The sequence below is a fragment of the Macaca mulatta genome, chromosome 5 (genome assembly GCF_049350105.2).
Source record: "Macaca mulatta isolate MMU2019108-1 chromosome 5, T2T-MMU8v2.0, whole genome shotgun sequence".
In the NCBI taxonomy this organism is placed as follows: Eukaryota; Metazoa; Chordata; class Mammalia; order Primates; family Cercopithecidae; genus Macaca; species Macaca mulatta.
The window spans coordinates 111,164,115-111,184,397 of NC_133410.1; the positions used below are offsets into that span (position 1 = coordinate 111,164,115).

Sequence of the window (20,283 nt, forward strand, 5' to 3'; positions counted from 1 at the left end):
TCAATTATTTCTTTAAGAAATAACTTTAATTTTTAAATTACACCAACATTTACTAAGTAATTGAAAGAAGATTCTATTTTCAAATCAGAGATGTACTGAAATTATTATTGATAGATGTAAAAGACATGGATCAAGTTCTGACTTTATACATTTTTAGGGTTAAAAAAAGATATTTAAAAATTATTGGAGTTTAAAATATATTTTAAATGTTTTAAATACTCTGTTAAGGAGTTGCTACCAGAGCTCTAGAAATGTTTTTTTTAATCAAATTTTATGATTTTTACTAATTTTTGTCACACTTTTTTTATAGTCAAGAATATTAAGGTATAATCTACATAAATAAAATTTACTTTTAAAAGTGTACTTCTGAAGGATTTTTAGAAATTTATATACTTTACAGACCATTACAAGTATTTAAATTTAGTCCTTTAGCACAATAATAATGTCTCTGTTCCATGCATTCAAAATATCTACCCTAACTACCCTAACTTTTATGTAATTATATGTTTTTCCTTGAAATGAACTTTATGTGTTTGTGGAAAGTGCTTTGCCACAAGACAAAGAATTTCCAAGATGAGTTTTCCTACAACATATAAAACCTACAAAACTTTGATCCTATTGCAGCCTCATTTGTATCTCTAAAAGTTTTCAATGGGCATTCGTTGATCACTGATGTGGTCAAAGGCTTGTTATGCAGGTATAATTACTCACAAAGGAAAACTGAGAAACATGAATTCAAGTCTAATTTTCCTTTGTGTGTAACAAAAGACATAGGCTCATGTTTCCTAGCTATTTTTTCTTGTTTAGTAATTTAGTTTGTATATTTAATTCCAAAATGAAATGAATATATCCTTTCCCATTTCTTCTTATTTTGTTCAATGTAGATTCATCCATAGCTCAAGCCATCTTTTCTCTAAATCAAAGTGGACTCTCAAATATATTACATGAACTTACATCAACGGGAAGAATTTCCTTTCACCATGAGTGGGGCTGTAATGTAGAAATGGATGTAATATTCACTTTGGACTGCTGCTGGCATATTTTTCAGAATGATCTGGAAACTAACGCCATGCTTCTTCTTTTTTTTTTTTTTTTTCTCGGTTAACAGGTTTAGTCATTCCTCATGAGGCTACAGATGTATGTTGAGGGAGGAGTGGTAAAGTGGTAAGATTTGGTGTCATAGAAGCTTAAGCTACAGGCTCATGGCATTTACTTCTCCCATCCAGAATTGCCTGAGTCTGGTTTTATATATATCATACTCATTTTCAAATAGAATATTATTTCTCACAACCAAATTATAATTTGGTAGATCATATAACACCCAGTTTATGAATGGTCAGTTAGACTACATAAACACTTGGTGTCATATAAGCAGACATTATTCTCAATTAGGATCCAATAATAACTCACAAGTTAATTTTCAAATAGAAAGGAGTCATTGGAAGAATAAGGAATGGTATTCCTCCAAAATCTCAGGGGTATGTGTTGTGGATCTCCTATTGAGAGTTGCCAGAAACTTAATAAAGCTTTGTTATAAAGCTCAAAGGACAGTGTAGTGTGCACTGCAGCCTGACTGTATAGTAGAGCCCTTTTTTGCTCCTACTTAAAACTGGTATTATTGCTGGCTACCTGGTAAATGGGCCCAAATATGTTTGTTTCCTTCAAAATGCAAAGAGGCCCATCAAAAGGTGAGATTCAATAATTTATATACCCAAAGGAGTGTCAATTATTCTATTATAAAGACACATGCATATTTTATGTTCATTGCAGCACTGTTCACAATAGTAAACTTATGAAATAAACCCAAATGCCCATCAATGATAGACTGGATAAAGAAAATGATAGACTGGATAAAGAAAATTCCATATACACCATGGAATTCTGTGCAGCCATAAAAAGTAATGAGATTATGTGCTTTGCAGGGATGTGAATGGCACTGAAGGCCATCATCCTTAGCAAACTAATGCATGAACAGAAAACCAAATACCGAATGTTCTCACTTATAAGTGGGAGCTAAATGATGAGAAAACATGGACACATAGAGGGGAACAACACACACCAGGCCTGTTGGAGGGTTAGGGGTGGGAGGAGGGAGAGGATCAGGAAGAATAACTGATGAATGCTGGGTGATTAATACCTGGGTGATTGGATGATCTATGCAGCAAACCACCATGGCACACATTTACCTGTGTAACAAAGCTGCACATCCTGCACACATACCCCTGAACTTAAAAGTTGGAAATAAAAAAAATTGTCTTTCAGTATATAGGGCTATCCTGATACGCCTTAAAGGAAGCTTGTCCAACCTGACCAGGATGGCTTTGAATGTAGCCCAACACAGATTCGTAAACTTTCCTAAAACATTATGAGATCTTTTTTCTTGCAATTTTTTTTAGCTCATCAGCTGTCATTAGTGTTAGTGTATTTTATGTGTGGCCCAAGACAATTCTTCTTCCAGTGTGGCCCAGGAAAGCCAAAAGATTGGACACCCCTGCTACACCAATGGCTGTCTAGAAGGATTGATGACATTTTAGGTTCCTGAACTTCAACATGGTTTATCCTTCACACTCTGACACAAATGTATCATATTATGACAACTAGAACATTTGCTCTTTTGCTATGAGCAAGTTTATTTCATCAATTTTATATTTTACATATAAAATTATGTACTGTATGGCATATATATATGGTCAGTATTTATACAGATGTTATTATGACATGGGGCATAGCCTTGAGGTAAGTCAGTGAAAGGTTGCTGCTGTTTCTACCAAGTGACTGCCAACTGATTATTATCTTTATTCATTGCAATTATAAAGAAAATGACTTGATAAATATCTGTTTATAGTTTACATAGGCTAGTTGATTTGCTGCAGTGAATATATCATCTGTGGAATAGCAGTTAATATCAATACTTGGTTATGTTTATGAAAATCAGCAGTTATTTTACAAGACCCTTTGGCTTTTGTACTGGCAAACTAGAGAGTAAAGCAGAGTTGTGAAGAAATAACCACCATTGTATCTTCATCTCCCAAGTCTTTGTTGGTGGCAATAATCTGTAATTCCTTCAGGAATGTAGTACAATAGTCCCCCTTCTCTGTGGTTTTGCTTCCTGTGGTTTTAGTTATCCATGGTCAACCATGGTCCAAAAATAGTAACATATTTTGAAAGGAAGATAAAGAGAAACCACATTCACATAACTTTTACTATAATATACTGTTACAGTTGTTCTATTTTTTAAATAATTTTTGTTGCTATGCTCTTACCATGCCTAATTTATAAATTAAATTTTATCATAGACATACATGTATAGCAAAAAAGCTTAGTATATATAGAGTTCTATGCTATCTGTAGTTTTGGGATCCGCTGGGGGTCTTGGAAGGTATTCTCCATGGATCAAGAAAGATTACTGTATTTTTGGGTTTTTTTTTAGTTTACTGTGAGGATGGGATTTGACAGTTTCAGATACATGTATTTTGCGTTTCCTACCATAATAGTCCTCATTCTCTGTTAGGATTCTGACATTTGCTATATATACGCATTTTCACCAAACATTTCTGGCTTAAAAAATACCCACAGGGATACCTCTGTGGTACTCACATGGGCCCATTGGAATCATTATCATATACTCAAGGCAAAATGTCATTTACTATTACACCTGACTTCTATAAATTCCCAAAAAATGCCATGGTGGTATTTTCAGTCTTTGGGAATTTTTTTATCAGTTAAGACCAGTAACTAATAATTGCTAGAAGATATTCCTGAGTATTCTGAGTATTATTTTTTCCCTAGTACACGTGCCTTCAGGTCACTCTGACGAAGGCTTGGAGGAAGATTTATGATATCCATGTTTAGCATCATAGAAAATCCCTTTTTCAGAGGGACCTGAGTTCCCTTCAGTCAAAGTCATCTAAGTCTATAAACTAGGGAGCAGTCTGTGAATTTCCATTATAGCAACTTAAGTACGTTTTTGCACCCCAAATGAGAATTGTTTTGTTTATAAAGATGATATAGAACCTTCATAGGCTATATATTTTAGGTTTACATTACATTTGTAATCTGTATTACAAATATGTACACTATATATTTCATTCCTAAGGACCGTCAGATGAATTAGATACCACCAGAATACCTGCAGTGAAAAACACTTTTATTATTTATATTGTCTCTAATGATTGAGTGTTACCATTTGTTCTCTACCAACTCAGACTTCATTATTCTCCATTGACATCAAAAGTTCAGTTCAAAGGTCTAAACCTAATCATTGTGTCTATGCTACAGAAGACAGACATCACAGCACTTTTCATTAATATATTTCTTAATGCTAGCAAAGGGAACATCAGAACACTCTAGAGTAGAGGTCAGCAAATGATAGTCAGTAGACGAAATCCAGCTGGTGTCCTGTTTGTGTATCACCTGTGAGCTAAGAATGGTTTTTACACGTTTAAAGTTATAGAAAAGAAGAGGAGAAGGATAAGGAGGAGAAGAAGGAAAAGGAGATTCCAAGTGTGCCGCAAAGGCTAAAGTATTTACTATCTAGCCGTTTACAGAAAGTTTGTCTACTGACCCCTCCTCTATGTCACAGCAGGGAAATTCTGGCATTGCAGCCTCATTGACTGTAGGCCACCATGGAATCCAAGTTTTAATTAACCATTCTAATAGACTGTTAATACTACCACAGGTACTTGAGATAATACATTAAATCCTGAATGCTGTTAAAATACAACCATATTGATACATTCAGTCAGATCCAATCTTCTGATTCATCTTTCTCAGTCTAATAACCCTTAAAATTCATTCCGTACATACTTTCCAAACTCATGCTGATACATATTGGCAATATCCACGAACAATTTCTGAATATTAAATCGTTTTTTTGTGGAATTTTCTCCCCTTCCCTTTTTGTGGGCTCTAACTCTAGTTACTGATTCAAGAGGCAAGCAGTGAGGGATGTTGGCGTCTGTACTAGGAAAAGTTGACATTACTTGTAAGGCAATTGTCTCAAGTGAAGTTTTAAAAAATGTTCTTTTTTTTAACTTTTATTTTAGGTTAGAGGCTACATATGATGGTTTGTTACATAGGTAAACTCATGTCACGGGGGTCTGTTGTACAGATTATTTCATCACGCAGAAATTAAGCCCAGTACCCAATAGTTACCTTTTCTGCTCCTCTCCCTCCTCCCACCCTCCACCTTCAAGCATACCCCAGTGACTGTTGTTTCCTTTTTTGTGTTCATAAATTCTTATCATTTAGCTCCCACTTATAAGTGAGAACATGTGGTATTTGGTTTTCTGTTCCTGCATTAGTTTGCTGAGAATAATAGCCTCCAGCTTCATTCACGTTCCCACAAGACATTATCTCATTCTTTTTATGGTTGCATGGTATTCCATGGTGTATATGTACCACATTCTCTTTAGCCAATCCATCATTGATGGGCACTTAAGTTGACTCCATCTCTTTGCTATTGTGAATTGTGCTGCAGTGAACATTCATGTGCATGTGTCTTTATGGTAAAGTGACTTATATTCCTCTGGGTGGGTCAAATGGTATTTCTGTCTTTAGGTCTTTGAGGAATTGCCATGCTGCATTCTACAATGGTTGAACTAATTTACACTCCCACCAACAGTGCATAAGTTTTCCATTTTCTCCATAACCTCACCAGCATCTGTTATTTTTTGGCTTTTTATTAATAGCCCTTCTAACTGACATGAGATGGTATCTCATTGGGCTTTTGATTTGCATTTCTCTAATGATCAGTGATATTGAGCTTTTTTTCATGTGATTGTTGGCCACATGTATGCCTTCTTTTGAAAGTGTCTGTTCATGTCCTTTGCCCACTTTTTAATGGGGTTGTTTGCTTTTTTCTCTTGGAAATGTGTTTAAGTTCCTTATAGGTGCTCGATATTTGACCTTTGTCAGATGCGTAGTTGGCAAAATTTTTCTCCCATTCTGTAGGTTGTCTGTTCACTGTTGATACTTTCTTTTGCTGTTCAGAAGCTCTTGTTTAATTAGATTCCATTTGTCAATTTTCACTTTTGTTGCGATTGCTTTTGCTGTCTTTGTCATGAAGTCTTTGCCCATTTCTATGTCTAGGATGGAATTGCCTAGGTTGTCTTCCAGGGTTTTTTTTTAGCTTTGGGTTTTACATTTAAGTCTTTAATCCATCATGAGCTGACTTTTGTATATGGTATATGTCGGTTTGGGGTTTTTTGTTTGTTTGTTTGTTTGCTTGATTTTTTGAATTGAGGAGGGATAGTGAAGCATTCAAACTAACAGCAAAAATTTACTACACTAATGAGATAAGGGAAAGGAAGATGGTTATTGGAATTGCATGAAAACTGGATCCATGAAAAAAAAGTCATAGAAAAATGGCCACACAAGAAAGCAGCCACTGTCCAAACTAAAATGGAGGAGTGGGTGGAAGGCCAATAAAAAACCCTATTATTCTTTCTTCTCATCTGATATTCTGATGGTGCTTTCAATCAAGGTAGGCATGGAAGCCTGGATGATGTAATCCATAAGGGCCAGCCTCCAGGAAAGAAATCAGTCTGGGGGAATCATAGAAAATAATAAGATTCTGAGGAGATCATTCTTGATGTTGAATTGGAGAAATGAGAAGCACTTGGCAAGGCGTGGTGGCTCATGCCTGTAATCCCAGCACTTTGGGAGGCCTAGGTGGGTTGTTCACTTGAGCCCAGAAGTTCGAGACCAGTCTGATCAACATGGTGAAACCTTGTCTCCACCATTAAAAAAATACAAAAAAAATTTAACCTGGCATGATGGTGAGTAGGTCCCAGCTACTCAGGAGGCTGAGGTGGGAGGATCGCTTGAGCCTGGGAGGTGGAAGTTGCAGTGAGCCCCAAGATGATGCCACTGCACTCCAGCCTTAGTGAGACCTCGTCAACAACAACAACAACAACAAAAAGGCACTTAAGAGACTGTATGAGATAGTAATGTTACCATATTTCACTGATTCTAACAATTTATTTTATTATTCAAATTCTCTAAAGTTACCATATTTTATTGATTCTGACAATTTGTTATTCAAATGCTCTAAAGTTAAAATTTATCTTTAAATTTGTGGTACATTATAGTTTTTGATCACAGCATTCTCTTCTTAAAGAAACAAAATAATGGGTGGTCTTATGGTCAGTGCTGTCTTGGAATGAATACTTTTTTTTTTTTTTTTTTTTTTTTTGAGACAGAGTCCCGCTCTGTCGCCCAGGCTGGAGTGCAGTGGCGCAATCTCCCCTCACTTCAAGCTCTGCCTCCCAGGTTCATGTCATTCTCGTGCCTCAGCCTCCTGAGTAGATGGGACTACAGGCGCCCGCCACCACGCCCCGCTAATTTTTTGTATTTTTAGTAGAGGCGGGGTTTCACCATGTTAGCCAGGCCGGTCTCAATCTCCTGACCTCGTGATCTGCCCGCCTCGGCCTCCCAAAGTTCTGGGATTACAGACATGAGCCACCGCATCTGGCCACCACATTTTCTTTATCCAGTCTATCATTGATGGTATTTAGGTTGATTCCATGTCTTTGCTATTATAAATTGTGCTGTGGGGAACATTTATGTGCATGTGTCTTTATGGTTGTGTTTGTACTCTGTTGTTAGTTTCTTTTGTGGTGCAGAAGCTGTTTAGTTTAATTAGACCCTATTTGTCATTTTTTTGTATTTGCTGCAATTGCTTCCTAAAAGCCATTTCTAACACAGTAACTTTCCCAAATCGTCACTCACATTTTCTCTTCTTTTAATACAAATTATCAAAAGGTGCAAGATGTTCTCAACCATGATATCTATATCTTGATAAAAAATATATTTTCAAAAAATTTTCTTTTAATTCCCATTCCAATGTATATAAATAATATAGACAATATAGAAACTTAGGAAATAATCACTTATTTTATGCATATATATATATTTACCTTTGTAAACCTTATTATTGTGGTTTTTGGGAAACTTTTGAGTATGGCCTTCCTGCTTTCAGATGTAGACAGTCTTACTGGTAAGATCTAATATTTCCTGACTTCTATTGTCCTTGCCATGTGATAAGCACATTGTATGATTTTTTTCAGTTAGTACTTTCAACAACCCTATTAGGTACTTGTGTTTTATTCAATTTTATGAATGGCCCAACTAGATATAAAAAGTGATTAGAGATGGGATTAGAACATTTTCAGTTTATATATCCAGGGTTAGGAAGACTTCACAAAATAATACTGTAACAATTAGTGCCATGCTTTTTTATATAGAAAAAAAACCCCTTCCATGGTTGCTGTATGAGACATAAAAGTATCTGTTTGCATCTTAGAAGAAGAAAGTGGAAAATTCTGAATTTGCATAAAATTTTTTGCTGGTTGTTCTTCACCATAGCTGAAAAGCATGATCTTAAAATTATGTATTAGTACCTTCCTGCATTTGAAAGAACGAACTAAATTCAATAATGTAAGTGTATAGAAGAAGACTCCTGTAGAAGATTTGGAAAAATGGACTTGAGTACAGGTATTTGATGATGAGCCCATGAAGCTCTAGTGAGAGAATGGAGAAAGATAAGAAACGGAGAAAAGACAATGTGTGTATTAATAAGCAGAATAACACAGTGAGGAGTTACAATTCAATACCATGGGGACTTTCTGATTACTGTGTAAAACAAACCTCAGAATTGCCCCATTGCAGGTTGGATAAGCTGAGTTATTTACACATTTACTTCTGATCCTCACTGCCTGAGGTTGTCCCCCTATTTTTGGTGCACTAAATCCCTGGAACTAATGAGCTGCTGGGCAGGTGCACAAACTGAGGAAGTACTCTTAGCAGCAGAGAAAGTCCTCAGGCAGTAAAGCAGAGGTCAGAAGTGGTCAATATGCTTAATAACTGACCACTAAGCAGTAGCTGGTGGTCCAGGAAGATATGAGATGTGCATTCACAGCGCCTACTACACAGATTTATGCAGATTATACAGGAAACGCTTCATATGTGAATGTCCCACTATGAATAAGTGGAATTAGCCACTTTCCCAGAGGAGAAATATTAGTTATGGTGTGTTTCACTACATTCAAACCTTTGAAAAATCCCCAGTTTTGTTCCCATGTTGTACTAGAAATAACAGTACAAAGTTGGAATGTAAACTCAATTGAGTTATACTTACTGTGTAATTTAAGTAATGATATATGTTGTGTGTGTGATTATATTAAGATTAATGTTCTTGTTGTTACTGCTGAATCCATTATGGCTGAAACTCATTTTTGTTTTTGTAATTTTCTGCTTTCTTTTATTCTGCCGTTTGGTTACCAGTTAGAAAAATGTAATATTGAAAGGATGCATTATGCAATCTTTTTCCATTATGCACAATCAAAACATGGGTATGAGATTGGCTCTTATTCAAAAAGAAGAAAATCTGCCATTTGAAGCTGTGCATATGGAATAAGAAGAATTTTAATATATGTTTAGTCTCATTCTTTTGGTAATATGTAATGTAACCTGGTTTTGGTGGAAAAGCAATTATTGATATAAATTATTGATAAATATTTCTTTCAGGTTTGAACATTTGTTATAGAATATTTAAGATAAATAAGGCATTATTGAATCTGAAAGAATATGGTAAATTTATAAAAATTAATATGGCTGTATTTTGTTCCTACTGAACCATTATATAATGCTGTCACTTTATGATGCAAGACTGTAAGATGTACATTTAAAATAATTTATTTGCAGATCTTGATTCCGTCTTCAATAGTATTGTCTTTTTATTATGATGAAGCTTTCCAGGAATGGAAATTATATATTTCTATGTTTCAAGTTTATCATCTATTGTTTCATTGCAAAGCCTATAAAAGTTGACCAATCTTAATGACAGTAACCCTCCTTAAATGGGGAGAATTACTTAGGGTTGATTTAATTCAAGTGTATAAAATGAAGTACAGTGCAAGGCCACTGGGCTACTTTTGAGAATTTATAAAGAACTATTTTGGGGTCTGTGGGCCTAGATATTATTCAGGTACAAACTTTTTTTCTAGAAAAAGGGAAAGAAAACCATGGCTTATTAAAAGAGTTTTTATTAACTTTTATATTTCAACACAACTTAGTTTCGCATGAAAAGAAAGAAAGTCAGCATAAAGATCAACAACTATCTTTGTGGCTCTGATAAATAACTTAAGCCCTCTGAGCCTCAATGAGAACATCAGTAAAATAAGACTAACAGGACCAACTCCGTGCAGTTCAGTGAGGATTAAATGAGGTTATACATGTCAACTGCTTAGCAACATGCCTGGTACATAGAAAGCCTCAGTGAATAATAATTAAGAAAACCAAAGATTGAAATACTGAAATGACTTCATCTGTAGAGAAGAAAGGAATGATATTTGATGTCAAATGAGGATATTGAGAAAATATACGTCAAATAAAAAGGCTCAATTTTCAACATAAGTAAAAATGCATCTAGAGTATTGAGAAAGACTACCTGTGCCATTTTCTTGGGCTTTGAAAGACAGGTTATGATTGTTTCTAGTTTTGATTTCATATAGCTGTCTGCCAATTGTGATACCCAGCCAAATAACATGGGAGTATTAATTCTTTACGTTAACATATACTCATAGCTCATTCTACAATTTTCTTGATTTAAATTATAGAGTCAAAAAGTCAATTCTGTAAATTCTTCATAGATTACTCTACTCTTGGAGTGCATGATATGTTCTGTTTCCTCTTTCTCCTTGGTAGGAAACCAGACTCCCAGTAAGCCTTCACATACTGTGCATAGTTAAGAATACCCCACAGGCTGCTTGATATTGACTAATCTAACTCATATCCCTGCAAATAATCTACCGTAATCTTTTAAATAATATTATTGTGTCCTTTGCTGTTAGAAGTTAAAAGTATAGGGGATAGGGCAGGGCAGACTGCCCGCATTGGAGTCCTGATTCTAATACCACTTCAGTTTTCCCATCTGTAAAATGAGGATAACATTAATACTTAACTTAGTAGTGTAATTGTGAGAATTAAATGAAACAGCATATGTGAAACACATAGAGACCTAATTTACTTTAAGTGCTTGATAATTTTAATTATTATTAATTTTATTTATACTCCTATTATTTTTATAACTGTAGAACAACTTATTCTGGCTATATGCAATATGAAGAAAACCCTCCTTCTACCATTCCTCAAACATAAAAATACTGAATTATGGCATATTATTCCTGTTAAACTATTTATTTAGTTAGCATGCAGGCTGGGTGAGATACTACACTACTACACACAGAATTACAGAACTATATTGATGATTCATATACAACTTACACGTGATTCCCATATCTTTTCTGTCAGATTTTTTCTCACTTGCATACATAAATATGTAAAAAAATTGTTGAATATCTGTTCAAGAAATTGTGCTTGGCATTGTGTAGGAATTGGATTGCAAAATAGCTTTATTTATCTGCCCTCAGAGATAATATTTATATCATGAGAAAAGACAGAAATACATAAACTCAATAATTTAATAAAATACAAAAGATCTCAGAATCATTATGGTTTTCATTGCCGCATCAGTGGTATAGAAAATACATGCTCTGTTTTCAGAGGAAGAAGATGACAAGAGTTTGGTGTTTCATTCTTTGTACTCATGATAATACTGTAAAAACTGATATTTAAAAATGATTGTATTTTGTAAAATAAGGTTATTATAAAAATATAAGCAATATGGAAGAGTGAAGAAAAAGAAAGTCATGTATCTCTCAAAGTCCTCTCTCTCTTAAACAATTGTTGCTAATGATAGAATTATTTTAGGTAAATAGTCATGGAGGTACTATTTTATTAAAAATGAGATTAGACTTTACATGCTATCTTTAAATATAAAGTTAATTTAAAGTAAAACTAATGATATATTAATTTTAAGATAAAAATTTCTTTGAGTGCTTTTTAGATTATGTATTATTGTCTAGGGAAAAATGATGATACAGAAATATTGAATGAAGTCATTATTTTAAATTAATGTTTCAAATTTAGGCAGTGTTAAAGGATTACATTCTATTGAAGATGAGGTATGTTTTACTTTCTCCTCTCCAAATGCTCAGTTTTTCGTGCTGTGTAATCACTTTTATTTCATGAAGTTAACATGTGCATTTTGTAGTGCAATCATAATGCCCTCAGCATTTAGTTGTTGTTCTATATGTACATGTATTCAACTCACCCTATTCTTTTTCCAAACTTGCTTTCATTTCCTTTTACTTTACTTTAGTTCTGCTATTTTTTGGCTGGATTTTCCTCTATTATTTAAATTTCGATTACAGTTACACTTTCATGTAAAACAATGATAAAACATAGTGAAAATAGACAGTGCTTTACTTTCCCTTTCCCCAAATACCATTCCACCCTTCTAAGAACCTTAAAAGCCATAATTTTTTCAAAGTTTCTTTTTTTATTCTTTTGCATATTTCAAAAAGATACATTTATATTACGATTTCTTGATTTACTAATTTTAGCTATTATCTATTGTCTTCCTGTAGATAAAAAAAAGATAGATATTTTTATACTTTTGTTTGTCTTACTCTTCCCTTATTCTCCATAATATTTAAATCTCAACTTGTCATTAATTAATTAGTTTTTACATTATTATAACTATAAACACATGCACACTATTGATCCAAATAGTCTATAATTATCCTGCTTACTTTTGTAAATTTTGGGGCTTTTTTCTGGAGTTAATATTTACTTCATTTTTTTGTTTTTTGTGCAAAATATTGAAATGTACCTCTCTTTAATTCTTTTTGTAAATGCCCTATAAGACCTGTCAAACCTCCATTATTAGCATATTTTCTCTAATTTTTCAAATACATGTGATAATGTTACAAATGCTTTACTTATTTCCTATAGCTTTCCCTCCCCAAGTCATCTAGCTTTTACAGGTTTATTGCAGTATAACTTATATCTAAGATATGTAGATGAGTGAATTTACATATATATATGTTACATGTATGTATATCTCCATAAATCTCTACCACCTAGATCAAAATATAGACCATATCCAGAACTCCAGCAGGCTCTCTCATGCCTACTTTAATTTGTTAATTCTGCCCTAAAATATTCGGATCTGTATCATCGTGAATCAAGTTTTCTGCTTTGGAACTTTATATAAATACAATTATGCAATATATACCCTTTCTTATTTCACTCAATGTTATGTCTCTAGATTCATCCATGTTGCATGTGGCATTGTTGCATTCTTTTTCATTGTTATGCAATATTTTATAGTATGAATATACTGTAAAAATTAGTTTTATAAAAATTTTCCTATAATTCATCTGGAAATTGCTCTGAAGAAATCAACACCAACCTCACATTTTTCTTATCGTGGTGACTTGGTTTTCCTTCCTGGATATGTGAAGAAATTTTATAATTATCATTAAGTCAAGGACAATGTAATCAAGATTTATTTTATTTTATTTTATTTTATTTATTTATTTTTTTTTAAGACAGAGTCTAGCTCTGTTGCCTAGGCTGGAGTGCAGTGTCACGATCTCCGCTCACTGCAAGCTCCACCTCCCGGGTTCAAGCCATTCTCCTGTCTCAGCCTCCCAAGTAGTTGGGACTACAGGTGCCCACCACCACGCTCGGCTAATTTTTTGTCTTTTTAGTAGAGAAGGGGTTTCACTGTGTTAGCCAGGATAGTCTCGATATCCTGACCTCGTGATCCGCCCGCCTCAGCCTCCCTAAATGCTGGGATTACAGTTGTGAGCCACCGCGCCCAGCAAGATCTGTTTTCTTTAACAGTTTTAGTTGGAGCCTGATTGTTTCACACTGATCCATAAAACTGGCTCCTTTATCTTTCTTATTACAAGGATTTTCTAAATTATTAAAAATTATATGTTTTGCAACATTTTAATGTGTATATTATTCTCTTCTACTTCAGGTTTTTGGATCATCCTTATACTGAATCTTTTCTGTTTTTAACTCTCAACTAAATGTATCGTATTTTCTACAGTTGTGTTAGCCTTGTTCTCCTCCTTTATTTATTTATTTTTTTGAATTACTATGAAAATATCAAGCTTTTCTTTTGGGCCAGAAGTTAAAATATTATCTATAACATTATCTATGTCTAATCTACTCATTTCTTTTTCTAATTTATTTATTATCTGGGTAATGGTATTGTTTTGACTCTCAACTTCTTATTTATTATACTTTTTCTTATCATTCTTTTTAAAATTTAAATCAACTTATCTTTGAATTATAGTTTTCTTTAATCTATGGTTTTTTAATACTATGAAGGACTTTCATATAGTTTTTCTCTGGTATCAGCAACTTAATATATTGCCTAGTAAGCATATTAAAATTTTTGAAAAATAATAACCTGCTGATAGCATTGCAAATATAAGAAAATATTTTTTCTTTTTCAGGAAATACAAAAGACATCATAATGATATATGAAGAGGATGCTGAGGAATGGGCTCTGTACTTGACAGAAGTATTTTTACATGTTGTTCAAAGGGAAGCGATCCTGTTATATCGCTTGGAGAATTTCTCTTTTCGGCATTTGGAGTTGCTGAACTTAACCTCTTACAAATGTAAACTTTTGATATTATCAAATAGCCTGCTTAAAGGCCTAACTCCAAAGAAATGTCAGTTTCTGGAAAAGATACTTCATTCACCAGAAAGTGTAGTTACTTTGCTTTGTGGAGTGATGAGTTCACATCAGCTTTATGAATTATTAAATATCTCTCAAAGCAGATGGGAGATCTCAACTGAGCAGGAACCTGAAGACTACATCTCTGTAATCCAGAGTATCATATTCAAAGGTAATGTTGCCAAATCTTTGTTTAATTTTTTTTTGTTTTTTGTAATTAAAGAATTGCAAGTTTTTCAGAACCAATAACTGATGTTATGATAAAAATAAGAAAAATGAGAGCTGCTTTTATTCAACAGTATATTGTACTGTCCACAAAATAGATTAAGGTTCTTAATTTTTAGCTCCATTCCAATCAAGGCTTATTCGTTGTTCTAAAAATGCTTATAAATATATTCTTCAGGGCAGCCTGGATGAGACCATGGCAGAACAAGTATGGTATGCTCAGCCATATGACAGTTTGGTTCTGGAAACTGGTTTCTTATATAACTGGTGAGGCATGAGTTAATATACTGTAGTAGTGTTACCAGTCAGTAACAGTTCAAGGTTTGAAGGTCTGGGTTACAATTACAGAGCTTTTAAAATTTTAAGCTTGTAACCTTTAGATAAAATACAAGGTCCCATTAATTAATTAATTACGTTTCCATGTAATAATCAAAATGCCGCAACTTACTAATGTTAAAGCTTTTCCCTTCCATAGTTTTATTCTGCTTGGTGTGAAAGGAGTGCTGTGGTCAGCTGCTTCCCTGGGTTTCTGAGTCTGTACTTTGCTCTCAACTCCCAGTCTTCCAACTATGGTTTCATGGCTTAAAGGGAAGGAGTGAAGCTATTATTTTATCTTGGCAACATCAGATTAAAAGTTGCCTCTTTTTCTTGGAGTAAATTTCTGAGTTTTTGGAAATCCCTTATTCGCTGGGAATGTCTCTCCTGCAGTTTCTTAATGAGTCAAATATTCTCTCTTCTCTAAGATCATAGCTGTGGTTATCTAACGCATGTAGATTCTTACTGTCGAGTTCTATGGCTCATTCATATGTCTCTCATGATGAAAATGGCACTGAGATATCTCCTGGCTGGGTGTTTCTCCTACCTTGTCCACATCTATCTGACGATAAACCTTCTTTTATCTCCATTTATCTTTTTCCGGACAAACTCTGGGCATATAAGCCATTCCCAGAGTTGCTATCACCATCCTGCCCTCAGAGCAGCAGTACAGCAACAGTCTCTTGCGTTTAGTAATTTCCAAACCTGGATCCAGCACAAGTGTTGGGAATTCTGGAAATCCAGGGAACCTATATCAACCCCAAATGGTTCGCTAGAAGCTCTTCTCACTACACTTCTCACTATGCTTCTTTCCTGGTGGAAAACAACTTTCTTCTCCCTGTGTCGCCCAGGCTGGAGTGCAGTGGCTGGATCTCGGCTCACTGCAAGCTCCGTCTCCCGGGTTTATGCCATTCTCCTGCCTCAGCCTCCGGAGCAGCTGGGACTACAGGCATCCGCCACCTGATCCGGCTAGTTTTTTGTTTGTTTGTTTGTTTTGTATTGTTTAGTTTGTTTGTTTGTTTTGTATTTCACCTTGTTAGCCAGGATGGTCTCGATCTCCTGACATCGTGATCCGCCTGTCTCGGCCTCCCAAAGTGCTGGGATTACAGGCTTGAGCCACCGCGCCCAGCCTGTTTTGTTTTGTTTTGAGACAGAGTCTCACTCTATCACCCAGGCTGGAGTGCAGTGGCATGAACTTGGCTCATGGCAACCTCCGCCTCCCAGGCTAAAGCAATTCTTGTGCCTCAGCCTCTGGAGCAGCTGGTATTACAGACATGCACCATCATGCCTGGCTAATTTTTGTACTTTTAATGGAGACGGGGTTTTACCATGTTGGCCAGGCTGGTCTCGATAACCTCAAGTGATCAGACCACTTTGGCCTCCCAAAGTGCTGGTATTACAGGCGTGAGCCACCACACCCGGCCCAAATCCAATAGTTTTTAAAAGCATTGTCTTAGTTGTCTATTGTTGCACAGCAAGTTTCTCTAACTTTTGGCAACTTAATAAATAATGGTTATATCAGTTTCTATGATTTAGGAATCTAGGAGAGGTTTAGCTGGGAGGTTCTGGAGCAGGCTTTGTCATGAGGATGCAGTCAAGCTGTCCGGAACTGAGATCCTCTGAAGGCTCCACTGGGTGAGGATCTACTAACAGGGCTTACATTGTTGACAGTTTCCTTTGTTGTTGTGATTTTAATAATCCCTTGGTTGGCTGAAGGTCATTTCTAATCATTCCTGAGGAAGGTTCCTTGGAAGCAATGTTTCTGAATTCCTGCATGTTTAAAAGTTTGTCTCTTGTCTTACACTGAAGGTAGAGTTTGTCTGAGGAGAGTATTGCTATTGCCGTTCTGTCTCTAGCATTGCAGAATTTACAGAATTTGTATTTGCCTAGCTGACTAAAGGATTCTTCATTTATAGTTGAAGTTTAGTGACTTTACTAGACTATTTTAGTGCTGACTATTCTGGATTATTTTTCCCAGGGACATGCTTTCTTATTTTTGTTTTTATCTTTTTCCCAAAATGTAGATTCAACTCTTCTTTTATTTCATGAAGAATTTCTTAACTTATATGTAAGTTTACGGTTTATTTTTCAGGGATTCCTTTTTTATGTATTTTGGATATCTTTAGTCTGAAGTGCACTCTACAATTTCTCTCTAATCCCTTTTGAGTCTATTAATATCTAATTAACTTAGTTTGCATTTTCACTTTAACTTTTGCTACCATTTTGTGCTTCCAGGAGTCTCTCTTCCTCTGTATTACTTCCAATCTCTTTCATTTTCATAGTACTTTGACTTTTTCTCATTGTACCATTTGGTTGAGCACTTGTAATTTAAAATTCATCTCCTGTTCTTAATTCACTCACCTCTCTCTAACTTCTTGCATATCTGCACTATATAATTGCTTTCAAAAAGTGATTTCTATTCATTACATTAAAAATTCACGGTGAAATGTTTGGTTACAATTTTCAACTTTGTTTATGGTAATATGTTTTTAGTTTTTGCTCCCCATCTCCTTTGGTTTTCTCCTTTCCTCTTTTCCTCCCTCCCTTCCTTGCTTTCTTCCTCCCTCCCTTCCTTTCTTCCTCCCTCCCTTCCTCCCTTCCTTCCCTCCCTCTCTCCTTCCCTTTCTCCCTTTTCCCTTTTAGTATCTTTATATAGATTATGTGCTTGTTCAGGTTTTCCTCCTCTCCTCTCCTCTCCTCTCCTCACCTGTCCTCTCCTTTCAAGACAGAGTTTCACTCTTGTTGCCCAGGCTGGAGTGCAATGGTGCGATCTCCGCTCACTGCAACCTCCGCCTCCCAGGTTCAAGCAATTCTCCTGCCTCAGCCTCCTGAGTAGCTGGGATTACAAGCGTGTGCTACCACACCCAGCTAATTTTGTATTTTTAGTAGAGATGGGGTTTCTCCACGTTGGTCGGGCTGGGCTCGAACTCCCGACCTCAGGTGATCCGCCTGCCTCAGCCTCCCAAAATGCTGGGACTACAGGCATGAGACACCACGCCCGGCCTCAGGTTTTCTTATGTGTCGCTGAGAAAAGAGAATTTTTTCAGTCCAGCCAGTGGAAATAGACAGAGTGGGTTTTGTTGTTTGTTCTGTTTTGCTATTGTTGTTGTTATTTTACCATGAAAGACTGTACTTCTCTGCTTCCACAGATGTAGACTGCTTTCTGTAACATGATTTTTCCGTATAGTTCTTCATTTAACCTCACTTTGTCTACTTTTTAGAACCAAACTGCTTCCATAGATGCTTCTCCCTCAAATTGATGCCTCATATCTATAATGTGCCCTTAGCCTTAGAGGAAGTATGTTTGCTGGCTCAAATCTGCAGCTTCTGGACTGTTTCTTCAAAGTGTCTTTTCTCTGTTTCTTCCTGTACATCCTTACGCTCTGTTATCACTGTTTTAGGAAACAGTTCGTTGAATTTGGGTCTAGAATTTCACTGTTTCCTATTTCCTCTAAATAGGATATTTGCATAATATTTCCTCATTGTCTCTGTGTTGGGATGATTTCCAAGAATAAAAAGGGGAAATATTCACAATACACCATAATGTTTAAACTGGAAGTTTTCAAGTTTCTTACGATCTCTTTTGCTCTCTTGTTAGTATTCCTCAAGTACATTAAACTTTTTTGAGTGAAAAGAAAAAAGTGTTACAATAGGAAAATTATTTTTTTAAATCACAATAAAGCATAAGTAAGCATATGCTACTTTTCTCCCTGAAGATTGTTAGTAAAATTTTAGATGGCTCCTCACACCCATAATTTCTGTTTATTCAAAGAACTCATGTTATTTTGGCCACTTGAGCTATAATGTCACTGTTATGTAAAAATATTTGATATATATCTTTTTATTGCTTCAGTTGTTTTGTTTTATAATGAGTATTTTTGAGTGGATATGAAAGTGGTATTCTGCTATGTCTTCAAATTATATTTCTATTCATACTTGATGAGAGAAAAACTCACACCTTGTAGACAACACAGTACTATTTTGGAGACACTATTATTTCTCATCTGCCCACATTGATTTTGGACTCTGATTTCTTAGAGTAACTTAGATATGCCAATTGGAGAATATAACCATCTTATCTGGAAAAGGGTGTTCAAATATAGTGTATTTTTGTCTGAGGTACAAGAATGCAACCAGAAGCATATAGTTGTATTTCTAAGTCTACAAAATGGTAGCAATTTCCAAACTACATAAAATAACTTTTATATGTGGGTTGTGTCCTTTGAAAAAATTGGTTCTATTTGCTGTAGTCTATGCAGTGATAAATTTGCTTAAGTGCTCTGCTAAATTATTTTATGTTTATGTTGCCATTCATGTTGAAGACATAAAGTCTCGTATTTACATTGAGATCAGTCAAAAAAAAAATTGGTGAAATAGGACAAAGAATGTGGAATGCAGTTTTTACTGTCCCTTTTCTACTTTTCCTCATTCCATAAATAAATTATACAAAGAATAAGGGGAACTTATTATTCAGAAACATGCTATGAAAAAGAGAATAATAACAATGCCAAGAAAGTCATGTAAATAATTAAATGTTCTAATATATTAATATAAGACAAAGAAAAATCAGAGGAAATTTTAGGAGAAAGCTATTTTATAATTAATCAAGGCTCCAGAGAAAAGTTTTTAACATTAAAAAAGTTTTTTTAGAAGATACAATAATTTATGTTTTCTCCATGTATTTTATTTCCTTTAAAGGAATTAAGGAAACCAAATTTCCTGTCTTCTTAATTCCCAAATTGGGAATAACACAAATCCAGATGTATTTCCTATTTTCTGTGTGTTTTATAACCGTTTGTGTGACACTTCTTCCTTTTTCTGTCCTCTATTTGTTAGTTTTGGTTTGTTACCTAATTTGCTTCTCTAGTCTTTCCACATTTATAGGTGATATAAATAATCTGATCTGAAATTGTTATAAAATCAATGACCATTTCTGAGTATCACGAACATGTACTTGAATCCTTCTGGTTTTCAGGATCCTGGCACCTCTCCAAGACCTCTGACCTCCCTTGTTCTTTGTTCTTGACTCTGCCCCTATCACTTCTGGACCAGGTACCCTGGTTTGCTTGCAACCCCTGAGCTACCCTTTACCAACAGCTCTCTCCATGGCTTATTTTCTCATATTTTCTTATTGTCCA

The 20,283-nt window shown here is 35.0% G+C and overlaps 1 protein-coding gene across 5 annotated transcripts in view; it reads left to right on the top strand.

The window, feature by feature from the left end:
* Window positions 1–20,283, top strand: part of BANK1 (B cell scaffold protein with ankyrin repeats 1) — a 319,844-nt gene that overhangs the window by 24,571 nt on the left and 274,990 nt on the right. For 4 of the 5 annotated variants that reach the window (XM_001108807.5, XM_078002029.1, XM_078002031.1 and 1 more), the window contains one exon: window positions 14,379–14,777. The exons of the other annotated variant lie outside the window; for it this stretch is intronic. In XM_001108807.5, coding sequence (XP_001108807.4) covers window positions 14,379–14,777 — 399 coding nt within the window. The remainder of the gene's footprint in view (window positions 1–14,378; window positions 14,778–20,283) is intronic. 5 annotated transcript variants of the gene reach the window in all.